Source organism: Callithrix jacchus, chromosome 7 (assembly GCF_049354715.1).
Source record: "Callithrix jacchus isolate 240 chromosome 7, calJac240_pri, whole genome shotgun sequence".
Lineage (NCBI taxonomy): Eukaryota > Metazoa > Chordata > Mammalia > Primates > Cebidae > Callithrix > Callithrix jacchus.
In genome coordinates, this window is record NC_133508.1 from 138,005,729 (window position 1) to 138,032,017 (window position 26,289).

The 26,289-nt window shown below is 37.1% G+C and overlaps 1 protein-coding gene across 1 annotated transcript in view; it reads left to right on the forward strand.

The window, feature by feature from the left end:
• The window catches only part of SLC25A24 (solute carrier family 25 member 24), a 49,771-nt gene that overhangs the window by 8,687 nt on the left and 14,795 nt on the right, over positions 1-26,289 (forward strand). Inside the window, exons 2-6 of the mRNA XM_002751159.7 lie at positions 1,870-1,996; positions 5,472-5,559; positions 18,822-18,933; positions 20,664-20,822; positions 23,495-23,647. Of these exons, the coding sequence (XP_002751205.4) occupies positions 1,870-1,996; positions 5,472-5,559; positions 18,822-18,933; positions 20,664-20,822; positions 23,495-23,647 (639 nt within the window). The remainder of the gene's footprint in view (positions 1-1,869; positions 1,997-5,471; positions 5,560-18,821; positions 18,934-20,663; positions 20,823-23,494; positions 23,648-26,289) is intronic.

Sequence of the window (26,289 nt, forward strand, 5' to 3'; positions counted from 1 at the left end):
GATGACTGACGAGAGTTCACATGTCAAAACCCAAGGGAGGCGCATCCCCAGAGAATTCTGCACCAATCACACAAAACATTGTATTTCAGAGGAGCACTGTTGGGACTTCTCCTCAGGTGGCAGTCACATCTCTAGGAAGTTTTGATAGGAGTCCTTTCTCACATGTCTCTACCTTCCCTAGTAGGAAAATTTGTTTATATAAACAGAACTCAACTGATAAAAAAACAGTAAAGAAATGGTACTTACATTGTCATGTTAAGATACAAAAGAGATAACTTTTTGTTGTGATAACTGTATGTTTTTTGAACAATATTTTGTTTTTTTCCTGTGAAAGTTGAGAAGCCAAATATATAGATCATGGTCAGACCATACATAAAAATGAAACTTTGACTCAAAATTTAGAGCAGTCTGCCCAGAAAACCAGCCCTTTATCTAAAATAAAGAGACTAGGAAACCAGCCTGTTATGTCAGACTTGCAAGAAGTCAGGTTGCTGTCTCTAGAGATAATACACAAAGCTATGCATTAACTGCTCTAACAGTCAGCCCCAAATGATCAGGATTTGATCAATAACCAACAGACCCCTAATGTTTTTCTTCACTTCCAACTTAGGATGAACCAGAGAAAGCTAAATAAGCTAGTCAAATAGGATGCCCTGCTTCTAGTGAGCCCGCCTACAGCTTCCCCAGGCCAGCAGCCTCCAATCAGGAAGTGCTTGAAGCCTTCCCTTTTTCCCACTGTAAAGCTTTCCCACTCCTCTGCCTGCTTTTGAGTCTCTGTCAAAAAGCAAGTGAGGGTGGCTGACTCCCTTGTTATAGCAAGCTTGGGCCAAGTGGCTTTTGCTTTTCTCATTTGGTTGGTCTTTTATTTCTACAAGTAACAGATAGGAAGATTTAAAGGGGAATCCATCCCTAGTCTTTCATATTATAGTAGTCCCGTTTTTATGTACTGGGGATGTTTCAAGACCTCCACTGAATACCTGAAACTGTGGGTAATATTGAACCCTATATATACTCCCTCTCTTCCTGTATGTTCACACACACACACACACACACTTTTTTTTTTTTTACTTTAATTAGCTTTAGCTCTTGTTTTTTTTTTTTTTTTTAAAGATGCAGTCTTGCTCTGTCTCCCAGGCTGGAGTGCAGGGGTGTAATCTTGGCTCACTGCCTCCCAGGTTTAAGTAATTCTTGTGTCTCAGGCTCCTGAGAATCTGGGACTACAGGCATGTGCCACCACACCTGGCTAACTTTTTAAATTTTAGTAGAAATGGGGTTTCACCATATTGGCTAGACTGGTCTTGAACTTTTGACCTCAAGTGATCCGCCTGCCTCAACCTCCCAAAGTCCTGGGATTACAGGTGTGAGTCACTGTGCCCGGCCATGTACTATATATTTTTGATCTGATAAATGGTTTGGCTACTAAGTGACTAACAAGTAGCATCTTTTTTTTTTGGGGGGGACGGAGTTTCACTCTTGTTACCCAGGCTGGAGTGCAATGGCGCGATCTTGGCTCACTGCAACCTCCGCTTCCTGGGTTCAGGCAATTCTCCTGCCTCAGCCTCCTGAGTAGCTGGGATTACAGGCACACACCACCATGCCCAGCTAATTTTTTTTGTATTTTTAGTAGAGACGGGGTTTCACCATGTTGACCAGGATGGTCTTGATTTCTTGACCTTGTGATCCACCTGCCTTGGCCTCCCAAATCTATATCGTGGATATGCTGGACAAAAGAACATTTACCTCCTGGGCACAATGGCACAGGATGATGTGAGGTTCATCATGCTACTCAGAATGGTGTGCAATTTAAGTTGTTTCTGTATCAGCCCACATTGGCAATAACTTCTCTCTAATGTTTTTTGTATTTTATAGAAAATTTTTACTACTGGAGATGTCAACAAAGATGGGAAGCTGGATTTTGAAGAATTTATGAAGTACCTTAAAGACCATGAGAAGAAAATGAAATTGGCATTTAAGAGTTTGGACAAAAATAATGATGGTGTGTCTTTCTTTTGTATTTATCACCAGCTATGAAGAAGCATTTCTCATGCTTCCAACAGTCTAAAGGATGTTTATATAATGTCTCTGGGTTTAGATGATAATTATTATTTGTGTTAATACTTATTTTTCTTAGTAATGTGATTTTTATATAGAGTTCATATTATTTAGTGAAGAAAACTTATAGATAGCTTTTCTTTTTCATTACTTTCAAATGTAATGAATTACATTGCTGAATTAAAAACTGTGGGCAGGACCTGTTGTAAATTTTAACTGTGGAACATTATGCTGATTTGACTTAAACCTGTAGGTTAAAAATAATAATTATATTTTCTTGCCCTCTAGTTAAGAGAGATTTATTTTTATTTGTAGACAGGAATGACAATTGTATATTCTCAAATTTTAAAAAAACTTTCAGATTATCTTGCATTTGATAGTATTTTTGAAAGAATTAATTTAGAGAAGATACTTTCTGATCCTGGAAATTAGGGAAAAAATAGCATTTAAACATTTAAGTATGTGCCTTCTAGTTGTGATTATGACTTATCTATTTCAATTAATAGATTGGAGTTTGTCTTAATATGTTTTCAGTTGCTATAATAGCACACACTGGGTAATTTATGAAGAAATGAAATTTATTTCTTACAGTTCTGGAGGCTGGGAAGTTCAAAGTTGAAGGGCTGAATCTGGTGAGGGCCTCTTACTGTGTCAGTGTGCTACCTCAGATCTCTCTTCCTCTTCTTATAAAGCCACTAGTCCCATCATGGGGGCCCTGCTCTGAAGACCTTATCTAATTCTAATTAGAAATAGAGTCTTGAAGCCCTCATCACCAGAGGCAACCTTTAACAGGAAGAGAGAATTTATAAAATTACAATGCAGCCCCAAACTCCTCCCTACTTGTAAAGAGTCAGGGTCATTTTATTTACAGACTTATTGTTAATGAAACAGGTTAAACAAATAGATTGAGAGGAAATGTGGTTCATATCTGAGGTCAGCAAACTTTTTTGTCCAGAAGTCCAGATAATAAATATTTTAGCTTTGTGGGTCATGTGGTCTCGGTTGTAGCTCAATCTCTGCTGTGGTACCTCAAAAGCAGCCATGGACAATATGTAAATGAATGGGTATGGCTGATTTCCAATATAACTATATTTACAAAAATAGTTAATAGACTGTATTTGGCTTGAGGGTTATAGTTTGCCATCCCCTGATTTACACTGAAAATTAAAGTTAAATTCAAAGCAGTTTCCCTCAAACAAACAACTCTGTAAATGGTTTTGATGATTGTTCAAGTCCATGACTCTCATCCAGAAAGAAGGTCCTTTCTCCAAGAAAGTCTGTCCTTTCAGCACTGATAGTAATTTTTGAGTTTGGGTTGGAAAGCAGTACTATTGGAATATTTGTCACCCTCAGTAAGTCTTACAATATATGCCCCCAAGTCTACCCTTAGTCCAGTCTTCTAGCAAAATTCAGCTTTCCTTCTTCCCTGCAAACTTTGGTTCCAACATGGACCCTCTGCAGTTCAGTTGCAGATCAGATTATCTGTGTGCTGTTATGGCAGGCAGTAGCTGAGAGATGTAGCTACCTCAAGATCAGTTGCCAGATAATCAGAGGTCGATCATCCCAGTATATAAGTTGTGTACACATCAGCTGTTCATTTCATAAAACTCTAAATGATCCAGAGGAAATAATTAAAGATTAAATTTTAATGGTATGTTTGTAGCAAATCTATACAGTGTTCCCTTAATTTACCATGTTTGTTTATTTTAAAACAATGTGGTATTAGAGGTTTATATTTTTATTTTTCAGACTTCCTTAATGTAAAACATATACAGTTGATCTTCATTATTTGGGGATTCTGTATTTCCAAATTTGCCTACTCACTAAAATTTATCCCAAAAGTAACCCCAAAATATATATTCACAGTACTTTCCCAGGCATTCATGGAGAGGCACAGAGCCGTGAAAAACTTGAGTTGCTGAGCATCCATATTCCTAGCTAGTAGAATAAAGCAATATTCTGCCTTCTTGTTTCAGCTCTCATACTATTAACCAATAACTGTCCCTTTCAAGGTGTATTTTGTGCCAGTTTTTGCATTTTTGTATTTTTATTGGTAATTTGCTTTTTAAAATGTTCTCTAAATGTAGTGCTGAAGTGCTGACTAGTGTCCCTAAGTGCAAGAAAGCCATGGTAAGCCTTCTGGAGAAAACAGATGCATCAGATAAGCTTTGCCCCAAGTTCAGTATTAGTGAATCAATAACATACTTTAAATGAGGTGCCTTCAAACAGAAACAGACAGAAGAAAAGGTTATGTATTGATCAACTGATGAAAGTGTTGTGAGCAGAAGCTCACAGGAACCTAACCCTGTATGTCCTGAAGGAACAATGGTTCGGTATTTGCTAATTCAGTGTTTGCAATGAATATAGAACTTTATAGAACATGATTACTGTAAATAATGAGAATTGACCATATCTTTTTAAGAGTACAGTTCTAAAGGAGAATATTCAGAATGATATTTGCATAATTTCATTGCTAACAGATCCTGGCTCTTACTGTCCTTACATGATCCAGATTCTCATGCTGCTCCTTCCTTCTCTTCAGGAGGATTCTCTCAGAATCCTGTCTTCTCTCCAAGGTCCTTTCTCTAAGAAAGTTTGTCCTTTCACCAGTGACAGTAATTTCTGTCGTCTTCTTTTTCTGGAGAAGTCTGCTGCTCATGCTGCCTCAGCACCAGACCCTCTCTTACTTTGTTTTGTTTTATTCTGCTTCATGTGAAGTAGTTTTAGGATTCTCATGAGCTTGTGAGCTGCTGGAATAAAATACAGAAGTACTTACATTTATTGCTTCCATTTTATTCTCTCTTTTCTCTTTCTTCCTCTGTTCTGATTGTTCTCCTGTGTACAAACATGCTCTAATTTCCCTAACACTAAAAATTTTCTGTCTTTTATTGTTCTTTGATCCTTGCTCCCTGTATTTTTACTGCCAGATTGTTAAAAGAATAGTTTATTTCCTCATTTTCTACTTCTCCATCATATAATATGATGTTTTGCATAATAAAATGTTTAGTAATTTATTAAAAATGTAGAATTAGATACTTTTAAAATGCATAGATCCTAGTTTAGTTGAGTTTATCTCAGTTAGAATATTTTGATTTGGATCTTAGTTCTGCTACTTCTTAATTACATTACTTGGTAAGGCCACTTGAGAAGTTGGTCTCTTTAGAAGAATATCATTTATCTCTAGGGCTGTTGTAATTACTGAATTTTTAACAATGTGTGTTTATTTATTTAATGCATTTGTTAAATTTTGAATATTGATGTTGGGATAGGCATTTAAGCAAATCTACAACTCCCCTAAGTGCATAATTTTGCCCTAATCAGTGTAAAGCTTTGTATTAAATGAGAGATTTGAAATTCATTATTTCCGTGGTTCTTGTCAGTTCTGAGTTGTAATTTTTGCCCATTTTATTTCTTTAAAGGAAAAATCGAGGCTTCAGAAATTGTCCAGTCTCTCCAGACACTGGGTCTAACTATTTCTGAAAAACAGGCGGAGTTGATTCTTCAAAGGTAAGCTCTTCATCTTGGTCAACAGTTGACTTGTTTTGCTTTAATATCCTGCATTAGAAGTCTGTGTTTCTTAGTGTGGCTTTAAAACACCTCACTAGTCTTCATTATGTATATCTAAGATCTTTCTTTTTTCCTCTGGTTCATTTTGTTTGTGTACATTTATCTAAAGTGTAGGAATGGGAAGTGTAACCTCAGTCTGGACTCTTTCCTGTGGGGCCTCAAGGGATAGTGGAATGTCAGGAAGTAAGATTTTAACTCCATAGATAAGGAGCTAAAGAGTTTTGGTGTTACTTTTTTTTATTTGGTTTCTAATGTGACAGTAAAATTCATTGATTCAAACTAAGAAGCCTAGCAGATTCATCACATTATTTAATCTACATGTGACTGGAAAAACAGGAAATCACTAAGCTCTCCTGGCTAACAAAGAAATACCTATTTTAACTTTCAGAAAAGAGATCCAAATTTTAACCTTATTGTCCGGGGCAATCAATTTGACTATTTAAGCCAAACTTTTTGAGCCTTAATGTTTATTTCACAGGACAAAGCAGTGATCTCTGCAGCTCAGGTGCTCTCAAATACTCTGTTACTACAAACACAGGGCAGGGACTGATTTTTTATGATAACATAAAACAGAAAAGGACAGTTACATTGTATTAATATTGTTGTGAATGTTTTTAGTTCTCACATTGTCTAAAAAGAATTTCTAAGTGACTTTGTTATTTATCTTGTTTTATATCTGTACCATAGCATTTTCATCCCTTCTCTCTCATCATAATTTCTTTGATAGACAGCTGCTCAGTAGGAAGGCTCAAAGTCTCAAGGCTGAGCACATAGTGACTTTTGTTAGCACTGGATGAGAAGCGCTTTCCTGACGAAATGGAACCTAAAACATGAAAAGAAGATAAACAGAATTTGGACAGTGACAGATATAGAGCATATAATATTCTGCTTCTAAAGTCAACATTCTTCTAGGAAAGTGAGGGTTTTTCCCTGGCTGTTAGGCCAGAGATCATATTATTACATTTTTCTATGACAGCTTTAAGAATAATGCAAATTCTAAGCCCAAGCTTCAGAAGTAGACTAAGAAGTATTAGCTTAGCTGCCATGACAAAATACCATAGGCTGGATGCATTAAACAACAGAAATGTATTTTCTCACATGTCTGGGAACTAGAAGTTTAAGATAAGAGTGCCAGCGTGGTTGGGTTGTGGTGAGGTCTCTCTTTCTGGCTTGCAGATGGATGCTTTCTCACTGTATTGTCAGATGGCAGAGAGAGAGAAAGACCTTTCTCTTGCTTCCTCTTATAAGAACATAGTCCTGTTGGATCAGGGTTTCATTCTTATGACTTCATTTAACTTTAAGTACCCACTAAAGGTGCTATTATCTCCAGATATAATCACATGAGAGGTTAGGGCCTTAACATTTGGATTCCGGAGGGATATAGTTCAGTCCATAGCAAAGAGTAATGAAGAGGGTCGGATATTTAAAAGTAGCTACATAATTTTTAATGTAAGTATTTTGTGGGAACTTTTTGTTTTTAATTTTGAGACAGAGTCTCACTCAGTTGCTCAGGCTGGAGTGTAATCGCGTGATCTTGGCTCACTGCAACCTCTGCCTCTCAAGTTCAAGCAATTCTCCCTCTTCAGCCTCCTGAGTAGTTGGGACTGCAGGCATGTACCACCATGCCTGGCTAATTTTTTAAATTTTAGTAGAGACAGGATTTCACCGTATTGGCCAGGCTCATCTCAAACTCCTGACATTAGGTGATCCACCCACCTCAGCCTCCCAAAATGCTAGGATTACAGGAATGAACCATGTAATTCATGCCAGGCCAGCAGCTTTATTGAGATGTAATTCACATACCGTAAATTCACTTTTCTAAAGTGTACAATTCAGTGATTTAAAACATTTATTTTTAAATTTACAGAATTACATGTATCATGTACAACATGATGTTTCAAAGTATATATACATTGTGGAATGACTAAGTCTAGCTAATTTACATGATACATCTCATAGTTATGATCTCTGTGGTGAGAATACTTTACATCTATTCTCTTAGTATTTTTCAAGAATATATTTTTAATTGTGGTCATCATGTTGTACAGTGGAGCTCTTGAACTTCCTCCTCCTGCCGAGCTGGAAATTTGTGTCCTTTGACCAGTATCTCCCCAAACCATACCCCACCCCCAAACTATTCTGCTCTCTGATTTTATGAGATCAACTTTTTTAGATTCCGCATATGAGTGAGATCATGTAGTATTTGTCTTTACCTGGCTTATTTCATTCATGTTGTTGCAAATAACAGGATTTCCTTCTTTTTTATGGCTGAATAATTTTCTGTTGTGTATGTATAGCACATTTTCTCTATTCATGCATTGGTGGACACTTAGGTTGAGTCCGTATCTTGGCTATTGTGAATAGTGCTATAATGAACATGGGAATGCACAAGCCTCTTTGACATACCGATTTCATTTTATATATGTATATATATGTATACACACACACACACACATCCAGTGGTGAGATTGCAGGATCATATGGTAGTTCTATATTTAATTTTTTAAGGAACTCCATACTGCTTTCAATAATGACTGTATTAATTTACATCCTCACCTACAAGGTGCAAAGTTTCCCTTTCCTCTACATACTTGCCAACACTTATCTTTTGTCTCTTTGATAATAGTCGTTCTAAGTGTGGTATGAGGCGATATCTCATTGTGGTTTTTATTTGCATTTCTGTGGCAATTAGTGATATTGAGCATTTTTTCATGTACTTTTTAGCCATTTGCATGTCTTTGAAAAATGTGTATTCAGATTTTTTCTCATTTTTACTTAGGTTGTTTTCTTGCTATTGAGTTGTTTGAGTTCCTTAGTTTGGATATCAACCCTTTATCAGATGTATGGTTTGCAGATACTACCCCCCATCCTGTAGGGGTCTCTTCACTCTATTGATTGTTTCCTTGGCTGTGCAGGATATTTGCAGTTTGATGTAGTCTTACCTATATACTATTGTGTTCGTTGCCTGTGCTTTTGGTGTCATATCAAAAAAAACCATTGCCAAGTCTAATGGTATGGAGCTTTCCTCCTATGTTTTCTTCTAGTAGTTTCATAGTTGGTGTCCCGACCCGCGGGACAAGCAAAGGAAACCCTAGGGAGGGAGTGGGGATTAAAAGAGAGAGACAGGAGACGCGTGGAGACAAGTCAAGGATCTGATCAAGTCTCCTTTATTAGCTACAAGGCGATTGCTTATAAACAAGTAAGGGGGGGAAGTTCTGAGGGCTGAGGTCAGAGAGTAACCATGGAGATGAGGCTGCAGGCTAGCCTCCTAACTAGGAGGAATGTGAAACTTAAACAATAAGGGAAGCCCACAAGATGGAGGTTTAGGTAAGAGGAACAAAAGCTTAAGCAACATAGTTACAAGATGGCTGCTGCTCCCCACAGTTTGGGGTCCACATTTACTTCTTTAATCCATTTTGAATTGATGTCTGTATACTGTGTAAGATAAGGGCCTAATTTCATTCTTCTGCATTTGGATATCTAGTTTTCCCAACACCATTTATTCAAAAGACTGTTTCCTATTGTGTATTCTTGGTAACTTTGTCAAAAATCAGTTGCTTGTAAGTGTGTGGATTTATTTCTGGGCTGTGTATTCTGCTCCGTTGGTCTGTGTGTCTGTTTTTACTCCAGTCAAAGCAGTGCCCTCAGGGCAGATGCACCAAGCATAATTCCAGTTTATTATGAGGTGTTTGGTTAGTAAAAGTTTTTCAGCACTTAAAGGTCTAACTTTCCCATAGGGGGAAATTTTTATGCCAGCTCTTTCTTTTTAATCTTTATCTTAAGCCCAAACCTCATCAACCATACTTTTTATGCTACTTTAGCTTTGTAGTATATTTTGAGGTTAGGTAGTATGATGCCTCCAGCTTTATTCTTTTTGCTCAAGGTTGCTTTAGCTATTCGGAATCTTCTGTGTTTCCATGTGAATTTTAGGATTGTTTTTCTATTACTGTGAAGCATATCATTGGTATTTTGAATAGCAGTTGTATTGAATCTGTAGTTTGCTTTGGATAGTATGGTCATTTTAACAATATTAATTCTTCCAGTCCAGGAACACAGGATATCTTTTTATTTATTTGTTTCTTCAGTTTCTTTCATCAATGTTTTACTGGTTTTCTTATAGAAGTCTTTCATTTCTTTGGTTAAATTTATTCCTAAGTATTTAATTTTTTTGTAGCTACTATAAATGGAATTGTTTTCTTCTTGCTTTCTTTTCAGATAGATCACTATTAGTGTTTAGAAATACCACCGATTTTTCTTTTTTTCATTTCTTTTTTTTTGATAGATCGGGTCTCATTATGTTTTCCAGGCCTTGAACACCTGAGCTCAGGTGATCCTCCTGCCTCAGTGACTGAGTGACTGAGACTGCAGGCATAACATTTTGCTTTTGTTGGCATTTAATTGTTCATAAGTGTCTTATGATCTTATGTATTTATGTCATATCAGTTGTAATGTCTCCTGTTTCATTTCTGATTTTGTATTCTCCCTTCTTAGACTAGCCAAAGGTTTGTCAATTTTATTTAACTTTCCAAAATCCAACTCTCAATTTTATTGCTTTTTCCTATTTTTGTCTTTATTTACCTTTGTTCTGATTTTTATTATTTTCTTCCTTCTATTATACTAACTTTGGGCACAGTTTGTTCTTGTCTTTGTAATTCCTTTAGGTATAATGTTAGATTGTTTATTTGAGGTTTTTTGTTTTTAGGTAAGTATTTACTGCCATAAACTTTGCTCTTAAAACTGCTTTTGCTGTGTTCCATGGGTTTTGATATGCTACGGTTCCATTTTTTTTCATCTCAGGAAATTTCTGAATTTCCCTTTCAGTTTCTTCATTGACCCACTGATGATTCAGGAGCATGTTGTTTAATTTCCATGTATTTGTGAATTTGCTGAAGTACGTCTGATACTGATTTCTAGTTTTAGATTATTGTGGTCAGAAAAGATACTTGATATGATTTCACTCTTCTTAAATTTGTTAAGACTTGTTTTGTGGCCTAACATATGATCTCCCCTGGTGTGTGTTCCATGTGCAGTTGAGAAGAATGTACACTCTCTTGCTGTTAGGTGAAATGTTTTATGTCTGATTGGTCCATTTGGTCTACAGTACAGTTTAAGTCTGATGTTTCTTATTACTTTCTGTTTAGATTATTTGTCCAATGCTTAAGGTAGGGTGTTGAAGCCTCCTACTATTACTGTATTCCAGTCTATATTTTCAGACCTATTAATGTTTGGTTTTTATATTAAGGTGCTCTGATATTGGGCTCATATATATTTATAAAAAACAATAGTTATATATTTTATTAAGGGATGTGCAATATAAAATATATAAATTATGACACTGAAAATTCAAAATGAGAGAACTGGAGTAAAAATACTTTCATATAACTTATTGTTATATCCTCTTATTGAGTTGACTAGGATCTTTTGTTTCTTTTTTACAATTTCTGATTTAAAGTCTGTTTTATATGACGTAAGTATAGTTACTCCTGCTTTCTTTTGGTTTCTGTTTGCATGGAATATCTTTTTCCATTCTTTCACCATCAGTCTGTGTATATTTTTACAGATGAAATGAGTCTGCTCTGGGCAGCATATAGTTGAGTCTTGTTTGTTTTATCCACTGAGACACCATGTCTTTTGATTGGATAATTTAATCCCCTTATTTTCAAGGTAATTATTTATAGGCAAGGACTTAATACTGCCATTTTGTTAATTGTTTCATGGTTCTTTTGTAGATCCTTTGTTATTTTCTTCCTCTCTTGCTGTCTTCTTTTGTGTGTGTGGTTAAGTGATTTCCTCTAGTGGTATGTTTTGATTTCTTGCTTTTTATTTTCTGTGTACCTACTATTGGTTTTTGGTTTATGGTTACCAAGAGGCTACCAAAAAAATCTTAAGAGTTAAAATATTTTATTTAAACTCGATAACTTAATTTTGATTGCTAAACCCCTCCCAAACAAAAAAGTCTACCTTTTTACTTAATCCCCGACACTTTGAATTCTTAATGCCGCAGTTTACATATTTTATATTGTATATCTCTTAGCAAATTATTCTAGCTATTATTACTTTTAATAGTTTTGTCTTTTATCTTTTTCACTAAAGATATAAGAGATTTGCCTGCCATAATCACAGTATTAGAGTATCTTGAATTTACCTGTGTACTTTCTTTTATCAGTCAGTTTTATACTTTCAGATGTTTTTGTGTTACCCATTAGCATCTTTTTCTTTTGGCTCGAGGAGCTCCTTTTACATTTCTTATAAAATAGGTGTGGTCATGATTATCTCCCTCAGCTATTGTTTGTCTGAGGAAGTATCTCTCCTTCATTTCTGAAGGACACTTTGCTGGGTACATTACTCTTGGTTGGTAGTTTTCTCCTTTAACAGTTTGAATATATCATCTCTTTTTCTACTGGCTTGTCTGCTGCTAACCATATTGGGACTCTCTTATATGTTATTTGCTTCTTTTTCTTGCTGTTTTCAGGATCTTCTCATTGTCTTTGAGTTTGATTGTAGTATGTCTTGGGGTAGTCTTGTTTGGATTGAATTGGATTAGAGACCTTTGACTTTCTTGTGTGTGGATATTTACATCTTTCTCCAGGTTTGGAAAATTTTCCATTACTGTTTCTTTAAGTAAGCTTTTTACCCGCTTTATCTTTCTTTTCTTATTCTTTAACTCCTGTGACTCAAAACTTGGCTCTTTTGATGCTGTTCCATGAATCTTGTAAGCTTTCTTCATTCATTTTCAGTCTTTATTCACCTCTGTGTATTTTCAGATAACTGTATTTGAGTTTGCAGTTCTTTTCTTTTTTCTTAATTACTCCTATAGTTGATGTTCCCACATTGTATTTTTATTTTGTTCATTGTATTTTTCAGCCCTGTGATTTCTGTTTGATTTTTTTTCTCATTATTTCAGTCTTTTTATTACCTTTTTCACTGTCACTGGTTATTTTTCTAATTTCATTGAATTGTTTCTTTGTATTTTCTTGAAGTTTGCTGAGCTTTCTTAAAATAGTTATTCTGAATTCTTTGTCAGTTCATCTCTGTTTCTTTAGGGATGGTCATTAGTGATGTCGTGTTACTGATTGTTATTGATGCTTGTGGCCATGTGTTTATGTCTGTGCATTTGAAGAAGTAGGCTCATATTTCAGTCTTTGCAGACTGGCTTTGTCTGAGAATGCCCTTTATAAAGAATGTCTAGAGATTCTTTAATATTTAATTAAATATCTTTAATATTTTGAAGAACTTCCAAACTGTTTCTAAAGTGACTGTACCATTTTATAATCCCAGCAGCAATGAATTCCAGTTTCTCCACAGCCATAGCAATACTCATTACTGTCTGTCTTTTGATTTTTTGATTTTTATTTTTTTCAGACAGGGTCTTACTCTGTCATCCCACCTGGAGTGCAGTGGTACAATCATGGCTAATTGCAGCCTCAACCTCCCTGGCTCAATTGATCCTCCCACCTCCTGAGTACCTGGAACCACAGGCATGTACCACAATGCCTGGCTACTTTTTATATTTTTTGTAGAGCCAAAGTTTTGCCATGTTGCCTAGTGTATTAGTCCATTCTCATGCTGCTATAAAGAACTGCCTGAGACTAGGTAATTTATAAGGAAAGAGGTTTAATTGACTCACAGTTTTCCTTGACTGAGGAGCCCTTGGGAAACTTACAATCATGGTAGAGGGGGAAGCAAACATATCCTTCTTCACATGATGGCAGGAAGACAAGTGCCTAGCAAAGAGGGAGAATACTCATAAAATCATGAGATCTCATGAGAACTCAATCACTGTCATGAGAACATCAGGATGAGAGTAACCTTCCCCATGATTCAATTACCTCCCACTGGGTCTCTCCCATGACATGTGGGGATTATTGGAACTACAATTCAAGATGAGATTTGGGTGAGGACACAGCCAAACCATATCATTTTGCCCCTAGCCCCTCCAAAATCTCATGTTCTCACATTTCAAAACACAATTGTGCCTTCCCAACAGTCCCCCAGAGTCTTAACTCACTCCAGCATTAACCCAAAATTCAAAGGTCTTATCTGAGACCAGGCAAGTCCCTTCTGCCTATGAACCTGTAAGATCAAAAGCAAGTTAGTTATTATAATTCCTAGATACAATGGGGGTACAGGCATTGAGTAAATACACTTGTTCCGAATGGGAGAAATTGGCCCAAATGAAGGGGCTACAGGCCTCATGCAAGTCCAAAATCCAGTGGGGCAATCTTAAAGCTCCAAAATGATCTCCTTTGACATCATGTCACACATTGAGCTCACAGTAATGCAAGTGGTGGGCTCCCATGGCCTTGGGCATCTCCACCCCTGTGGCTTTGCAGGGTACAGCCTCTCCCCTGGCTGCCTTCACAGGCTGGTTTTGAGTGTCTGTGGCTTTTCCAGGTGCACAGCGCAAGCTGTCAGTAGATCTACTATTCTGGGGTCTGGTGGATGGTGGCCCTCTCTATTCACAGTTTCATTAGGCAGTGCTCCAATGGGGAGTCTGTGTTGGGGCTCCAGCCCCACATTTCCCTTCTGCACTACCCTAGCCAAGGTTCTCCTTGAAGGCTCCACCCCTGCAACAAACTTCTCTATGGACATCCAGGCATTTCCATACATCCTCTGAAATCTAGGCAGAGGTTCTCAAACTTCAGTTCTTGGCTTCTGTGCACCCACAAACTCAACACCATGTGGAAGCTGCCAAGGCTTGGGGCTTGCACCTTCTGAAGCCATGGTGCAAGCTGTACCTTAGCCCCTTTTCTCCATGGCTGGGATGCAGGGCATCAAGTCCTGAGACTGCACAAAGCAGCAAGGCCCTAGGCCTGGCCCCTGAAACCATTTTTCCTCCTGGGCCTCTGGGCCTGTGATGGGAGGGCCTTCCGTGAAGACCTCTGAAGTCCCCTGGAGTCACTGCCTTGATTAACATTTCACTCCTTGTTACTTATGCAAATTTATGCAGCTGTCTTGAATTTTTTCCTCAGAACATAGGTTTTTCTTTTCTATCACATCATCAGGCTGCAAATTTGCCAAACTTTTACTCTGTAATTCTTCTTGAATGCTTTGTCACTTAGAAATTTTCTTCTGCCTGTTACCGCAAATCATCTCTGTCAGGTTCAAAGTTTCACAGATCCCTAGGACAGGGGCAAAAATCCACCAGTCTCTTTGCTAAAGCACAGGAAGAGTCATCTTTGCTCCATTTTCCAACAAGTTCCTCAACTCCATCAGAGATCCCCTCAGCCGGGACTTCACTGGTCATATTACTATCGTATTTTGGTGAAAGCCATTCAACAAGTCTCTGGGAAGTTCTAAACTTTCCCACATATTTTTGTCTTCTGAGCCCTCCAAATCTCTGAGAAGTTTCAAACTTTCTCACCATTTCCCTGTCTTCTTTTGAGCCTTCCAAACTGTTCCAGCCTCTGCCTGTTATCCAGTTCCAAAGTCACTTCCACATTTTTGGGTATCCTTATAGCAGCACCCCAGTCCTGTTACCAATTTACTTTATTAGTCAGTTCTCACACTGCTATGAAGAACTGCCCAAGACTGAGTAATTTGTAAATGAAAGAGGTTTAATTGACTCACCGTTCTGCATGGCTAGGGAGGATTCATGTAACTTACAATCATAGCAGAAGGGGAAGCAAACATGTCCTTCTTCACATGGGGAAGGGAAGGAGAAGTGCTGAGCAAAGAGGGAAATGCCCCTTTAAAACCATAAGCTCTTGTGAGAACTCACTCACTTTCTCATGAGTCTCTCCTATGACACAGAGATTATGGGAACTACAATTCAGGATGAGATTTGGGTGGGACACAGTCAAACCATATCATCTAGGCTAGTATCAAAATCCTGGGCTCAAGTAATCCACCCACCTTGGCCTACCAAAGAGCTGGAATTACAGGCATGAGCCACCATATCCAGCTGGTCTTTATTTCTTTTGATTTTAATCATCCATTGGTTCTGCTTCTCTAGAGAACCCTAACTAATAGATAATTGGCATGAAGTGATACCTCATTGTTGTTTTGATATCTCATTTGTGTTTATATTTCTTTGATGGATGACTTGGGTTTTTTTAAAAACTTTTGGGCAATTATTATTACTAGTGTTTATACTTCTTCAGTAAAAATATTAGAAACAATTTTTAAAGGCAGAATGTAACTAGTTTCCTATAGGTATGTAACCATCATGGACCTTCCCTCAAGTGTTTAGCCGTTGGTGTTACTCATGTCACTCCAAATGTCAGCTTGTTTTCTTCCATTTTACTGTCTCTTTGTGTCCCAAATCTGAATTCATGGGAAAAAAATCCGGTGCTTGATATGGTTTGGATATTTGTCCCCTCCAAATCTCACGTTAAAATGTGACCTCTGGTGTTGCAATTAGGGACTAATTGGGGTTGTTTGGGTCACAGGAGTGGATCCTTCATTAATGGCTTGGTGATAAGTGAACTCTATTAGTTCATGAGAGCCGGTTGTTTATAAGAGTCTGGCACCTCATTTTACTTGTCCTTCTCTCACTGTCTGACACACTTGCTCCCCCTTTGCCTTTAGCCATGAGTAAAAGCTTCCTGAGGTTTCACCAGAAGCTAAGCAGATTTTGGTGCCATGCTGTAGAACTTATGACCCAAATAAGCCTCATAAATTACTCAGTCTTGGGTGTTTGTTTAAAACAAGACTAAATGGTAACACAGTGCTGATTGAAACAGCTGTGATGGGTCATCAGGGCATAAGAGAGGAGTCACTGGGTTGTAATAAAGTCTCCTACTTACACCTGTTCCGTAGAAGCTCTAGATAGGAAGTTGCTGGAGCAGGCATTCCCTCTGAAACGTGTGTTTCACATATATCATAATTATCTTCTGCTATCAAGTAAAAACCCATTTTGCTTTTAGACTTTCATCTCTATCTCATTTCCCTTGTTTCCTCTCATTTTTTTATCTCTAGGTTTCTTTCTCCACAATTAATGAGAAGTTGGCATGCTTCACTCCAGTTCTTCTTTGTCTTTGTAACTTGCTTCTCTGCTGAATGACTCTTATGGTTTGTAATCATTGGCTCATTTGTATAGCTCAGTGGTTAGGAGTACAGTTCAGAGTTAGAATGCCTGGGTTGAAACACTTAATTCTACTCTACTTACTAGCCTTGTGACCTATAACAAAATTCTCAGACTCTCTTTGTCTGTAAAATGGAGAGTATAGTAAATACATGGGCTTGTTTTAAGGATTAAATGAGTTAACATGTGAAATACTTAGAACAATGCCTGGCAAATGCTCAGTGAATATTTGCTATTGCTTGCTTTCGTTTGGTGCCTGTTCTTCCCACTGAGGGCACAGAGCATATGTATCTGGCTAATGGTTCTTTGTCCACCACATTGCAATAATGGACTCTCAGAAAATATTGAAGAATCTGTTAAAGAATGAATAGAATTATCCTAGTGAAAAGGGTGGGTGGGAGGTAGTTAGGGGAAAGGGCACAGATAGCACTGGAACCAGCACGTATAGGGAATGGGTCATACAGTGTTTCTTGGTACTCTAGACTATAGTGGGCCACCTCTTAGCTAGTGGTCTCTGCATTATTTCAGCAATCTGTTGGAAACAGCCATGGATATGATAATAATGACCCATTTGTGGGTTCTAAGAAAAAGGACAACTACAGTACTAGAAAAGATCATATGTAAGTCAAGAGGTGAGATGATTATTTGTTTTAAACTGTTCTAAAATTCTTATTTAGGATAGTGGGGGCAAACATTAACTTTAGAATTTGTTATGTATATGATAAAATTTCAAGGTAAAGCACTGAAATTATAGTAGTTGAGTATATAACTTCCAAACTATGGAGGAAAGGAATGGAATGAGAAAATAGATACATAAACATAAGATTCAAACAATCCAGTGAAGAGGAGAGGGAAAAACATAGAAAGAATGAGATAATTAGAAAGCAGTAGGTAATGTGGGAGAAATAAATTGAAGCACAGTAAAGCTCCACTAAAATGTACCTTGCAGTAATGTTGGGACATGATTTCCCTTCGTCTCCATTCTCACATGGAGTGGGCTAAGTAACATTTTTATCCAGTTTCCCTGGGGGTTTTAGGTCGGTGGAGAGTAAGTTAGAAGATAATCACCTTCTGATCAGTTGAGACTTTCTCAGTTTAGTCTTCAGTTAATAAAAATTAATGTAAACTTCATCAGAAGACAGAGATTATCAGATGAAAGGACAAGCAAATTAAAGTCTTACTAACCGAAAAAAAAATCTGGGGTAGCTATCGTTAATATCAGCTACAGGGTAGCTATGTTAATATCAACTATGTTAATATTAATTATTAATAGTCTAGTAATAGATTATATGGCAAAATAATTAATACAAATAGAGTGTCACCACATTTTAAAATTCACTATGAAGACATAAGATTTTTAAGCTGGTTGATAAAATTCTGGGGAACACAAATTATAGAATAAAATTTGTAGGATGCACCAAAACATGTTTTTAGAGACATCCGTTAATTAAGCAAATAAATGAGCACCTTCTTTGTGCCAGTCACTGGAAGAGGTGGCCTAAAGAAGAGAATAAAACAGTCAAAATCCTGGCACATTCAGAGTTTCTCTTAGGAGAAAACAGATACAAATGACGTTATTACCAAGACACTTGTGAAACAAGCCAAATATTAATAATAAATATTTAAGACTACAATATGTTAATTTTAAGATTGAAAATGAGGTATGAGGATTTCTTAAAACTCAAAGTCTCAGTCACTGAGAGTTAGATTTTTTACAATCACTGTTAATTTTTCTAACTTGGAGGAAGTGTATAGCATGTTTAGAATATATTTCAAGACTGCATTCAAATGTTGCAACAGAACATTAAGAATTATCTTCTTGATCCACTAAGTACAGGAAATAAAATGGATAATCCCCCATTTATTACCACCTTTCAAGATTTTATCTTTCAGTTTTTGTGTTTTGTAGCTCATTGACAGAGTTTGAGAGTGCTGAAAGTACTCTTTAGTGAGCTGGCTGTAATTTGGGGGGTCCATTTTTATCTAAATAATTAAAACTATCTGACAGGACCATATGCTTGCTGCCATTTCCAATAAACTATACTTGTAAATGGGGTTTTTAATTTAATAAGAATATTAAGTTAGAAAAGAAACTGTCATTCTGTGAAGCGGCCAATAATGTTAGTTTTATTTATCAGTTTAGTTTCATTCTTTGATCATTTTCAAACATTTTCAGCATTGATGCAGATGGGACAATGACAGTGGACTGGACTGAATGGAGAGACTACTTCTTATTTAATCCCGCTACAGACATTGAGGAAATTATCCGTTTCTGGAAACATTCCACAGTAAGTATACTTCCTGTATTTATACTTATTTGGAGCTATAAACCACAGGTACAGTTGTCAGCCAAGAACACTGTAACACTTACAGGCCAGGCTACCTGAGTCCCAATAGCTCCTTAACCCGCAGAGTCTAATTTATTCTGCTAGGCATAGATTTATAGAGTATTAAAACAACAACAATAGCACCCAAGACTGCATAAGTGTTCATCCTGACAACTTGGAAGAAGTACCATCTTGATGAATATGCTATCTAGCTTTTATTGGCATTCAAGTTTCTGCCATAGGGAAGTGTAAAAGTTGCAGGCTTTTGCTTTTTATAGATACTATATTACCCAAATAATCTCAGCACCTCATGGTTGCTAAGAATCTGTTTCCTTGTTTGGTCAGATTGCCTAGGTTTATCTCTGGCATAAGGCATTTAAAATAATCATGAAGGTTACAGAATCTTTTTGCTTCATGTGCTTAGCTTAGATGGCATTTCATACCAGTTTGTTTTCTACAAAACTTCCAAATTTTGATTGTTTCATGAATATTCTGCATACTGGTGTAAACCAAGTTCTATTATTGTGCAATCTACTTCTGAAACCAGTGGGAACTCTCTGAAGGAGGTTTATTTTCTTCCCCCTTAATAGGTTTATCTTCAATGCTTATTCATGGATTTTGCTAAATTAAATATGCATTAAATGAAGCAGTTCACATTGCCACTAGTAACAATACCTAAGCTTACATAAAGCATTATAAAATTGTTGCTGGTGAGTAGTGCCTTCTCAACTATGAGTATAGAATAATACTATACTAGTTCAGTTGCCACGATAAATTTTACACTAAGTGAAGTTTTATTTACGTGATTCTTACTGTATTTTTTAAGGTAGTTGCTAACAGTTGAGGCTACAGTCATATCTCCATTTTATTGATAGTAAAATGAAGGAAGAGATGGTTACTACCATAGGATAGCTCCTTCCCCTTGCACTTTTGCCTGTAAAATTTTTTATGCCAAAACAATTTAGAGAATAGAGTTGTAAAAATATTATTATAGAGTTATTTCTCTCAAGCTATAGTACTGTAGAATAGGTTGAAGGGGTGATGATTTCAAACAATACCTCTCCATTAGCTAAATTTTATATAGAATCTATTGTATGTTTTAAATGACAAGTCAGATTTATACAAATATTTTTATAAACAGTAGGTCATGAGCTTAGGGTTGTTCACATACACAGTTTTAATTTACATATTTAGAACATATCATGGTATAAAGTATAATATAAATATAAATTTGAGATAAAGGAAGTATTATTTGAGAATTGATGAACTAAATTTATTAAAAGATGTTATCACCAATTGGATATGGTTTTCTAGCCTTATGAAAAGGCTAGAAAAAAGTTTGACAGTAAAAAAGATTGACTATACCTGACAGAACACTGCCCTTTCATTCTGACCTAGACCAAGAGAAGCAAAGTTACTATGAATCCATGAAGAAAGAAAGTTGTAATTGTTGGTTTTGTATATTTGTAATTACTGTTTATTTCCATTTCTTGTGAACTGACACTGTACTTCATTTGTTGTGAATAGACTACTTATAATCTATGTGCTCAAACTGGTTTAGTATAAATTCTAGGGAGAAAAATTCATATTAACTGTAAAATAACATATGATTCTTCTCTAAAACAAAAACATCTTCTGGCATTATATATTTTTAACTAAGAAGCATGGGGATCTTTTTTTCATTTTAACAGGGAATTGACATAGGGGATAGCTTAACCATTCCAGATGAATTCACGGAAGATGAAAAAAAATCCGGACAGTGGTGGCGGCAGCTTTTGGCAGGAGGCATTGCTGGTGCTGTCTCTCGAACAAGCACTGCCCCTTTGGACCGTCTGAAAATTATGATGCAGGTGAGCTTTATTATTGTGTGTCCAGGTTTGCCCTAAATAGTCTAAAACAATGAGAAATAGAGTGCTTTGAAATATAAGTTTTAAAATTTTTCAGTAATAATCTTTTATACCCTAAAATGTATATCTATTTTGTTAGTTTTAACTCTAAATTCAGTCCTTGAGAGTATGGCAGTGTACCAAACTTTAAATTGTTAATACATGTGTATAATGAATTTTTAATCTTTGAGATTCTCTGACTATTCAAACGTTGAATTTTAGAAACATCTCTAGCCATTATTGTAGGATTCTCCTTATTTATAGTTCCCTTCTTTCTTATATACTTTACCAAAAGTAAAGTATGTCTGAAATCTAGAATCGTAGAGCAGCAATGTAATTTCAAAAATTATTCTAAAGCTGAGTTTAGCAGAAAAAGATCTGACTTTGTAGACTGACTTTGCTATTTACTAGCAATGTAGCCTTAGGCTGACCACAGTGGAAAGAGGGAAAGGAAAAGAATTAATATGTATTTGCTCATTGCGGTAACCCAGCTAATCCTTGCAGCAGCCCAGTGAAGCAGGCATTTTATCATTTTTCCAGGGGGAGCCTGAGCCCAGAGAATTAACTTTTCCTTTACAACAAATAAGAGGAGGAATGGAGTATCTTTGCCTCCACTGCTCCTGGTTTTTATGCTGCTTGAAACCTCTGAGGTCTCATTTTCCTTCATTCTGGAATGGGGATAAGAATATCTAAGAAGAATGGCTGTAAGAATCTAACAATAGGGCCGGGAGTGGTGGCTCACACCTGTAATCCCAGCACTTTGGAAGGCTGAGGCGGGTGGATCACGAGGTCGAGAGATCGAGACCATCCTGGTCAACATGGTGAAACCCTGTCTCTACTAAAAATATAAAAAATTAGCTGGGCATGGTGGTGCGTGCCTGTAATCCCAGCTACTCAGGAGGCTGTGGCAGGAGAATTGCCTGAACCCAGGAGGCGGAGGCTGTGGTGAGCCGAGATGGCGCCATTGCACTCCAGCCTGGGTAACAAGAGCGAAACTCCGTTTCAAAAAAAAAAAGAATCAAACAATATAAGGTATGTGAAAATGCCTGGCACACTGGAATATGCTTTTGGAACATAGTAGTTGTTTACAAAATATTTTTAAAAGTTTGTTATACCTTTGGTCAGCACTCTCAGTATTTGTCCACAGATTTCTGTACAAAAAGATTTCTGACGTTATTTTAAGCTAGCATTCCTTCAGAATGTACCCAAATCACAAAACGTATTCAGGGGAAAAGCTAATGCTTTAAAGAAAAAGAGAGGATTGGTGTGTGTTTTTCTTTAGGAATAGTAGTAACTTGACTTTTAGAGAACTTAAATAAGTGTTCGTTTTTTTCCTTTGTCCTATTTTATTGTGAAGTTCATTTATTTAAAATAAACTGGATTTCTCTAGAATTTCGTTTCTGCAAATTTAAAAAGTTTCCAAAGTCAACCTTCAGGTTCGATACTTCTCTAGGACTCCCAGAACTCACTAAAAGCTTATTACCCCTGGTAATGGTTTATTACAGGGAAAAGATATGGATGAAAGTCAGTTAAGTAAAGAAGCACATAGGGGTGGAGCTTCAGTTGTCCTCTCCCTGTGAAGTCCCCATGTCTTACTTTCCTGGCACTGTTGTGTGGCACTAGGCACAGAGTGTTGCAGACCAACCAGGGAAGCTCACCTGAGACTTTGGTGCTCAGCGTTCTTAGTGGGGTCCATTTTCATACTGGCCACATGGCTGGCCTTCAGGATTCAGCCCCTTCTGTGAGTGCCTCTGTGTGTGTGTGTGTGTGTGTGTGTGTGTGTGTGTGTGTGTGTGTGTGTTGAGTGGTGTCACTCCTTTTATGCTAGCTGAAACAATCAGAGGAATACCTGATTTATTTGATTATTTTGGGTGTATTAGATTTAATCAGTTTTTATCTGTAGGTGGTCATAAGGTACAGTATTTTTAAATGGCTACCACATTTGTAGTATAAGTCAAGTATTTTATCAGTACTCACAGGATTGGTACATGTTGTAATGAATTTATTACCTAGAGATGCCTCAAAATATGCCAAAGAAGGTGCGATTTTTATTTTTGGTTTCGGGCTGTATGTATTCCAGTGTTTTTAGCTCTGATATACACAATGTCCAAACCATTTCAGACTCATTTACAGTTCATGTCTGTACTACTACTTCTTAATACCTTACTCCCTCTCCTCAAGAATATAAACCGTATTACCTGCAGTATATATAATATAATGTAATAATATATTATTACCTACAGTATACATTTTATTTCTCTTTAACTGAGCTTGTTCATATTTCAGAGGTGTTCCATTGTCTGATATGTATCAGACAATGGTGCATATTAATGATACAATTTAGTTAATCTTATCTTAGGAATGTTGTTCATAATTTTAATTATCTTTTTGTCTTCTCTGTCTGCTTTCTCACACTGAAGATACCAATTATTCTTAGTTTTAGAGCTGAGACAGACCTCTAAAATCATAACAATACTCCCTTCCATCATTATATATATATTTTCAACCTTTCTATATTTTAATTTCAAATATACTTGCAGTTAGGAATAGTATTGAAAAAGATGGTGTGGTTACTTTAGAAAAAGTAATAGTAATATGCCACCAGTATTTTATATCATTCTGCTTTCATTTTTTAGGTTCATGGTTCAAAATCAGACAAAATGAACATATTTGGTGGCTTTCGACAGATGGTAAAAGAAGGAGGTATCCGCTCCCTTTGGAGAGGAAATGGTACCAATGTCATCAAAATTGCTCCCGAGACAGCTGTTAAGTTCTGGGCATATGAACAGGTAATTGTTACCATCTATGGAATTTATTCACAGAGAGGAGTTAGTAAATGGATTCAGTAAATGTTAATGTATACTGCTTTTGGGATTCTTGTTTTGATAGATGATTATTTTTCACGTATACTCTATAAGGAATATCACTTATAGGAGATTAGACTAAATAAAGTCAGAGATTTCTCATGACCAAGTTATGGGATTCTTAATTCATCATATTATTTATAAAGAAAGTCTTTTTTTGTTTTTTTTTTTTCTAAGTAGTTCTTAAAGGAAGGGTAACAGTTTATTCATTCTGAATTCTGAGCAGAAGCAGCACACTAATTAAGTTTTATGAAAGTGTCTCACTCTGACCTCTGGAAGGAAAACTTATCCATTGAAGTCCTTTGTGTAGTTAGTTTGACATTGCTGTAAATTTGAGCTGGGTTTAGAGTGACAGCTCCGTGAAGGCAGGGGCATGGCTTCTTCCCCATGTACTCCAGCACCTAGACAGAGCTTGGGATGTAGTAAGTGGCAAGTGAGTACTGAATGAGTGAATGAGTGAATAAATACATTTACCTTTGAATCACTTCTCTGCTGACTTTTGTCAACTTGGATGATCTGAGCCATTGCTTCTGCCTGACTCAATGTAAAGAGGAAGTACAGAGGTAAATTGTAGAGGTTGGGTTCTCTTTATGGTCATTAGTAGAACTGTCTAGGTCTGTGAGCAGCCACAGATTATTTTTTCCATTATTTATTCCATTGTTTTTTATCAAAGACTGTAAGGGCTTTGAAATTCACCTCCCCCCCCATGGTTTTTGTATTATTTCATGTTGATTTTAGATTATTCTGGAGAGTGTTTTGTTCTTGAGCAACAGAATACTCTTGAGAAGGTTACAGAGTATAGTGCTATCCTTTTCTTGGCCTAGGAAATAGAGAAGCGAAGAAAAAAATTAAAGAAAACCTAGCTTCCAGGACTTTAATTAGAACCTGTCTTTGGGAGGGTTATTTTCCTTATGTGAATATTTGAAGATTCAAATAATGATTATTAAGGGTTAATGTTTGAGATACCCTTAGGTTATTCTGACCACATACTTGGATTTTATGATAGGAAAGCAAGAGCCTAAAATAAACAAATACTCAAAAATAATGCAGTTATTTCAGTATGTAAGAAGTTTGGTGTTTTTGAAAGTCCATGGATATTCCAAGCAAATATGCACATTTTACTCTATATCATTTGTCAGATTCTTACCTTGGACACCACAGCCAGGCATCTGTCCACCCAAGCTCCTTCCTGAGAACTCATTATAGTATTCTGATTTCTGCACACTAACTTTCTTGGGACATCAAGAGAAAGCTGTCTGCACAGTGTGGTGTAGTGTTCTTACGGGCTCTGGGCCTGTGATAGTGGATGGTATTTTCTCTTCTGCTGAAGGTCCATTCTTCCCTTGGGGCTCTCTAAAAGCCATGAGAAGCGTATCCTAAGCATCTCAACCAAAACCAGTTCCTCCCCTGTCCAGCCTCCCTCAAGTGCTGAATTGCAGAATATCCCATTTTTCACTGGATAATCCCAGTTGGTTCTAAATTACTTTAAAATATACAGTATATATTCTCAAATTTTCCATCGTATGTAGCTAGCTCACTTCTCGGTTCAGTTAGGTTTTGTTCATTGAATGGCTAGCACTTTAGGAAACTAAGAAAGGATCTTTTCAGCCTGGTGGTTCTGTCAAACACATCAGTTTGGTAAAGCTGTGTTCTATGTGGGTTGTCATTACCTTAGTACTGTCATGGTATCATTGACAGGGTGGTAGTGTGGGGTAGTGTTTCTTGTGGTTTCAGCTACCATCTCTGTACTGACTGCCTTCCACTTCAACATCTTTCTCTTTATCGCAGCACCGTAGATTGACCGGTGTGATGCATGTGTCGGCATTTCTGCTTGCATGTCCCAGGAGTGCCTCCCACTCAGCATGTCCACCATGCACAGTCATCTTTCTACTATTCCCTGTCTCCTTACCCTGCTCCAGTAACACACACACACACGCGCGCGCACCCTTCCTCTTTCTATATGTCATGGTGGGGAATGCCCTTTAGTACCTTACTCAGGAGTTAGTTCCTCCGAAAGCCTTCTGTTCTGGTTTCCTTTTCTTACAGCACTTTCACAGGGAATTCTGGCGTTCTCCGTACTTATCTCCTTTATGAGGCTGTGAGCTTTCTTAGGCAATAGCTACTTGTATTCCTAGCACCTTGCCCAGTGCCAGGAAATCCTTCTTAAGTGAATTTAAAAGACAGAACTGCCAGACTGGAATTTGAACTCAAGCTTGCTTCAATCTCAAGCCATTAAGATGAAGTGGGAGCCAGGCATGGTGGCTCACACCTCTAATCCCAGCACTTTGGGAAGTAGATCACTTGAGCCCAAGAGTTCAAGACCAGCCTGGGCAACATGGCAAAACCCCATTTCTACAAAATATATAAAAATTAGTTGGACATGGGGGTGTGTGCCTATACTGGGGAGGCTGAGGTGGGAGGATCACTTGAGCTTGAGAGGCAAAAGTTTCAGTGAGCTGAGGTCACACCATTGCACTCTAGCCTGGATGACACAGTGAGACCCTATCTAAAAAAAAAAGAAAGAAAAGAAAGGGGAAGATAAGGATTGGAGATAGAAGGAGCAGCAT